The sequence below is a fragment of the Vigna radiata genome, unplaced genomic scaffold (assembly GCF_000741045.1).
Source record: "Vigna radiata var. radiata cultivar VC1973A unplaced genomic scaffold, Vradiata_ver6 scaffold_134, whole genome shotgun sequence".
Lineage (NCBI taxonomy): Eukaryota > Viridiplantae > Streptophyta > Magnoliopsida > Fabales > Fabaceae > Vigna > Vigna radiata.
This window is the reverse complement of record NW_014543261.1, coordinates 1,033,435-1,039,142: the sequence shown is the minus strand read 5'-3', so window position 1 is coordinate 1,039,142 and position 5,708 is coordinate 1,033,435. Positions and strand designations below refer to the sequence as shown.

At 38.5% G+C, this 5,708-nt stretch overlaps 2 protein-coding genes across 10 annotated transcripts; one reads left to right on the top strand and one right to left on the bottom strand.

Moving 5' to 3' along the window:
• Nucleotides 1-1,832: 1,832 nt before the first annotated feature.
• Nucleotides 1,833-3,564, bottom strand: LOC106753650 (protein GPR107). The gene has a single exon (XM_014635490.2). The coding sequence runs from the start codon at nucleotides 3,480-3,482 to the stop codon at nucleotides 2,169-2,171; it is 1,314 nt and encodes a 437-aa protein (XP_014490976.1). The 5' UTR covers nucleotides 3,483-3,564; the 3' UTR covers nucleotides 1,833-2,168.
• A 684-nt stretch (nucleotides 3,565-4,248) lies between these two features.
• Nucleotides 4,249-5,696, top strand: LOC106753613 (F-box protein SKIP31-like). 9 transcript variants are annotated; one of them, XR_002666812.1, is made up of 3 exons: nucleotides 4,249-4,761; nucleotides 5,025-5,092; nucleotides 5,277-5,696. XR_002666812.1 is itself a non-coding variant. In XM_014635434.2 (3 exons), exons 1-3 carry the CDS (start codon nucleotides 4,982-4,984, stop codon nucleotides 5,621-5,623), a joined length of 408 nt encoding a protein of 135 aa, XP_014490920.1. In that variant the 5' UTR covers nucleotides 4,249-4,981; the 3' UTR covers nucleotides 5,624-5,696. The 9 variants fall into 9 exon arrangements, 1 of the variants encoding a protein (XP_014490920.1); XR_002666815.1 differs by having other exon boundaries at nucleotides 4,249-5,092; nucleotides 5,277-5,352; nucleotides 5,502-5,696; XM_014635434.2 differs by having other exon boundaries at nucleotides 4,249-5,092; nucleotides 5,212-5,386; nucleotides 5,502-5,696.
• Nucleotides 5,697-5,708: the final 12 nt, after the last annotated feature.

Below are 5,708 nucleotides of genomic sequence, written 5' to 3'. Positions count from 1 at the left end.
CAAGTATAAGAGAGGAGGTACATGAGAGAAAGAGAAGGGAACCGAGCGGTTTCTGAAGAGGAGGTGTCGTCTTCCGGCCGAACTGTTGCTTTAGAAGAAATGTTGTCATCAGACCGACTAGTTGCTTAAGGAGATTGTTTCGGTATAGGGCCGAGATCCCAACCACCTACACAATTTCCCTTGATCAATCTGCAGTACAAGTTGTCTCACGTGCTCCCGTGCTCCAGACGTCCGGAGGGTACCTGCTAAAGGCACTCTGATGCTTAAGTCAGTTTTGTTATCCGATCGGGTATATTAGCTCAGAATTAAATGCGCAATAAATGAATCCATCTACCTGTGACCTTTGACTTGTATTTATAGTGGTGGACATGGGCCTGGTATTAAGGTTACCTTAATTAAGGCCCAATTGTGGCCCAACCATCTAAAACATGTGATTATGCAAATCATTCTATACTTACCTTAATCCTGACGATCGTGACCGTCCGGCCTCCCTGCCGACCGACCGCCTTCCCCTTGGTCGTATTCTGCAGGTAGATCTTGCGACCGCCCGTCCGGCTATGGCGGAAAGTGGAATGATACGAAAACTAGTGTTAGCTGTTGGTTCTGTCCGGAACATCCTTTTTCTACTGCCGGCTTTCCTTCGCTGGATAGCAGTGGTCGTTCGGCCTTCTCCCTGATCGTTCTCACGCTTGGGCTTTTGGCAATGGTCCGTCCGGTGGTGACCGGGCGGTGGTCCCTGATACAGAGATGTTATCTTCAAACCGAACGGGCGTTACCATCAGATGAAAGTGGGAACCGTGCACTGGACAGGTGTGGAAGATCTATAGACCTTTCGTGTGAGATGAGCCATGCAGAAGATGCTGTAAAATAAAACCTATTTCTAAATTATTTTGTGTAACTCGTAATAAATGCAAAACTTAGCAATTTGTTTTCAGAAGATTAATTCATAATCCTAATTCGCAAGTTAGACTTTTATTACCTCGTTCGCAGTAAATTTGGGATAGATATCCTTGTGAACTATATAATTGAACATTGTCCATGTCATGACACGGGTTAGTCTTTGCATATGTGTCTTCTTCATAAATACAAAGCACCAAAGATACAATCGAGATAATATGATTTTGTTAGAAATCATAACATTACTTTTGAAATTGAAACTACAATGTCCTATGTCTTTTCACTAACAATAATTATATATAAGAAGAAAGAGTGGAAGACCTTATAGTTTTTCTTGTATGTACACACCACCACCACCACAAAATTTTAATGTAAAAAAGCAAAACACACTATCCAATTTGCAAAGATTGCATACTACTAATTTAAAAATGAGAAAGCTCATTATAATGGAAGTCTTTCAGCTAGCCTTAGAACTAGTTAGAGTCAAGGTAATAAGGAAAATTACCAAAATCATGTTCAATCACTTGTAACGGACTCACTAGTGAAAAAGAACCCCAATTGTACTTCTTACATTCTCCGGAGGATCCAATCCTCCATTTCTGTAATAGAATTGGAGTGTCACTGCATTCCTTCTCACATCAGAACAAGACTTCATTAAGTTTTGTCTTGAACAGGGTTGGGGGATAGATGATGCTAGGGCCCAGGTACCCACTTTAGAATTTCCCCTTCCCAACCCCAAACCTAGGATACCGGATTTCCTATTGTATCGATAAAATTCCACAACAACAACCGTGATTCTTTCATACTATTAGCGCAGGGGTGTAGCTGATTTGACACTTCTGCCTATACCTTCAAGAAAATTCAGAAGTCCAGTGATAATACCAATGCTTCCGATAAATTTAGAGTAATGGTACTAATGGTCGAACAAATTCCAATGCAACCGAAGTTTGAAGGTAGAAGATAATTATAATAAAAACAATCATGACAAAAAAATGTTTTTAAGGTATCCGTATCAATACTTAGACGACGTGATATATGTTCATAGCACTACACAAGGGTTTAGGATATTATGACACTAGTTCAAAAAACTGGCATGAGTCCAGAACACAAAATATAGCACAATGATTTATGAATAATGACTATATCCATAAAATGTAACTTGAAAATTCCTAACTGTCGTTGAGATGAAACCTGAGCATTGCTGAACATCGTACCGAGTTGTTCACAACCTGAATCGGGAAAAGCTCAATGTTTTTTGTATTTTGACAGAATTACAATTCAAATTCATCTTCAAGCTTCAATGACTCGGCAGCAGCCTCTTCCTCTTCGTCATCGATGACAAAATAAGGATTGTGAGCTTCAGGTTTGAACTTGTAGCCGGTGAAGATGTAGAAAGCAAGCGTGGCTAACTCAGCAGCAACCACACTGGTCCAAGAATAGCGATAGGATGTTATGGTCTCCAAGGCATAAACCACAACCCTGGTGAAGTAAATGTAACAAATGACGACGATGTAATAATGACGGAAGAGGGTAAGCTTCATCAAATTAACAGCGGCCTTGCCGTCGGTCCTGGCAGCCTCACGGAGGTTCTTGATGGACCAGACAATGGGGAAGAGCACGGCGCAGCAACAAACGACATCTACGAGGAGGAAGACCTGTTTCCAGGTAACCCAGTCGTGGCCGTAGGGGCCACTCTCGTCGATGACAACCTGAGCAATGTTAGCGATGACTTGAAGGGGGATGACAATCATAAGAACCTTCTTTTCCTTATCCTGAAGGAAGGGCTTGAGGAAGGACCAGCCGGTGCCAATCAAGACAATGAGAGTGAAGAGAGAAATGCCCTTGAGGAAGCTAAAGATGTAAAAGATGATATCCCAGCCGTGGGCGCTGCCTGTGCGCTTGATGTAGGATTTGTCCTCGGCCTCACACAAGAGATTCAAAGCCTTTAAGATGACGACGGCAAGCATGAAGTAATGGATGCGGAATGCGGTCAATCGCTTCTTGTAGAGCACGCTGATCCAGAGAGCAGCCAAAGCGAAATACACCAGCGACAGCAGGAAATAGACCTTGGGAAGGATGGTTCTCCCAGCAGAAAGGTAATCGCGGGTGTTGCTCCTTCCGTCCAGATTGTACATGGCAGATTTAACATCCATGCTCACTTTCAGCTGCTGAGGGTGGCAGTTGGCGAACACCAGGTTGTACTGATCAGCGTCGTTTTCTTTGTACTCGATGTTGAAAGAGTCTTTGCCGTTCAGAGAATTAAAGGTGTATACGGACTTCACGAGATCCGATTGAAGGGTGCACCGAATCTCACCATCCTCCAGCTGCTGGAGGACATGGAGCCAAGAATCCAGGGTGCAGAGAAAGAAGCCAACCTTTGAGAGGTCCAAATTGGAATTGGAGAGGGAGATTCTGGAAACATTGAGCTCAAGACGACCCTTGTGGGTGAACCCAAACTGATCGAAGGGAACAATGGGCCGATCGTCGTTTCGAACCTCAGAGAAGCGGATCTCTGAGAGGGACAAGGGGAGAAGGCCCAGTACGAGGAGGAGGAAGAAGGAGCAAGATGAAGACCTCATCCTCATCACCAGTTGGTGAAACCTTCAGATAGATCAGATCTGCCAATTGCTATCGATATTGCTGATAAGCGTCAAATAGTCGGCAATGCAGTCTATATCTAAATCAACTAGTTCCTATACCGTGGAATGCACGAAAATGGTGAATAAATTTTAATTATTATAATTAATGAAATATTTGTAAAAATATAATGATCTTGCTTTTTATTAACAATTATAAATAACTATATTATTTTATAACATTTTAATATTTAATAATATAAATATTTTTTATAACAAATATAAAATTAATTTACTTTATATGTAACTTTTGAATTAAAAAAAATATTATTATTATAATAATTATGAATAAAATATTAAAAAATATATAAAATTACAATTAAATATTTTTATTTATAATGAATTAAACCAATATGCTAAGTTTGGAAGTGATCATTAATTATCTTAACAAACCATTGGAACTTTTTTAAAATGTATTTTTTAAGAATTTAAGTGAAAGTGGATAAGGTGAAGATCAAGATGAATGACTTAGGTGATTCAATTATTATTATAATGCTAATTAGCTTTCATTTTTGTACTTTGGACACGGAGAAGCGAAAATTCTTTGTACTCTGTAACTTTCATGCGGTGAAAATAATTTCAAAATTTATTATAAATAAGTTAAAAATGTTTTATAATGTATTAATCAAAAAGCTGTTATAATTTTTGAAAAATTGTTAATTTATTATAACTGATTTTGAATAATCAGTCATAATATCATAATAGATCCAGAAATCTCACCATAGTTAGTGGAGAGCATTTCATTTCTTCCAATTTGTCCCTTCTTCTCTTCGTCAGTCTCGTTCGCCCTAATCTCCATTCAGTCATTCTTCCTTTCTTCTACTCTCGTTCATCATTATTTTGTAGGCTCTAGCTGTCTGTCCATCATCTCTTTGAACCACAGTTCAAGCCTTAAGCATTTTCCTCTATCTCTCAGCCTCTCACTTGCATCTTTCACCCTCAACTGCTAGGATTTCTTCATATTTTCATGTTCTCACCTTTGGACCGATTATTTTATATTTTCTTTCATTTTTCACCGATTAAAATTAGTTTCCTCAGTGTTCATTGGCGTTCATTCGCTCGCTCTTCAGATCTGATTGGTTGCGGATCGAAATAGAGGAGACGCTAGAACTGTCATGTGCTAAGGACACGAAGGAGAGGATGTCGGGTGTGGAGAGTCTCCACCAACTTCTGTAAGCTTCCAAAAAGAGCCTCTCGTCTTCCGAGGTGACTTCGCTCATCGACACTTGTATGGATCTCTTGAAGGACAACAATCTCTTGTTATATTTAAATACGGGAGCCTTGTGAATTTCATGGCTCTAAATTTGATATAACTGGGTTAAGTTAATCATAATGGTTTATTTAACAGTTTCATTAATTAATATCTTGATGCCATTAACTAAGGTGATTTATCAATGTATTCGTAAGTCATACCAGAGGATATTGATTATGGATTCAATATAATATGAATGTTGTTGTTAGTAGATTTCTTTGACATTATCCTTTTGCAAGAAATGTATACACAAACTTCGCCTCAATTTCGTGATGAACTTCACCGTGACAATCTTCCTTCATCTTTGGTAATTATAAGCAGAAATCACTTTCCTAATTCATTATTATTTAATATGTGTGCTTTTGTGTTTATGTATTTATAACACTTTTAAGCTAATAAATTTCCACCTCATAATGTTGATTTCAGGTGAAAGATAAAACCCTTGTCACTAATTTTAAGATTGTTTTGCTAATGTTGTTTTGCAAAAGCAGCAAAGGCCTAAGTGATGTAGTGGTGGCTGATCATATTTGTTCTGGGGAAAATTGCTCTTACTACCAAATTGGAGATGTATTTATTTATGAGAAGACTGGACAAGTTCATGGTGGAAGCATTATCTATGTTAATGCTTCTACGTGTTTTAATTAAAATTTTTTACATTAAACTTTAAATCCTTTGGCTGAGTGGAACTTATAATTTGCGCTTATTTTCTTTTGTAGTTTGTGACGGTACGTGTAGAGAAGTAATTATGGATCCCACAGACAAGCTTTTGGTATGTACAATATCAGGTCAATGTTTTGATAGATTGTTGTCACCTTCCAAATGGAGTCTGATGTTGTAAGTGTGAATGTTCTTTAACATGATATTCAATATTGTTTACTGCAATACATATGCATGAAAATTGATCTTTTTAAAGGGGTTAGTAT

What these genes read in the sequence shown, in the direction of transcription:
- LOC106753650 (XM_014635490.2), bottom strand. Translation starts at nt 3,482, where the DNA reads ATGAGGATGAGGTCTTCATCTTGCTCCTTCTTCCTCCTCCTCGTACTG.
- LOC106753613 (XM_014635434.2), top strand. Translation starts at nt 4,982, where the DNA reads ATGTTGTTGTTAGTAGATTTCTTTGACATTATCCTTTTGCAAGAAATG. An exon ending in ACAATCTTCCTTCATCTTTG is followed by an intron (nt 5,093 to 5,211) that starts GTAATTATAAGC and finishes TGTTGATTTCAG; the next exon opens with GTGAAAGATAAAACCCTTGT. An exon ending in GAAGACTGGACAAGTTCATG is followed by an intron (nt 5,387 to 5,501) that starts GTGGAAGCATTA and finishes TTTCTTTTGTAG; the next exon opens with TTTGTGACGGTACGTGTAGA.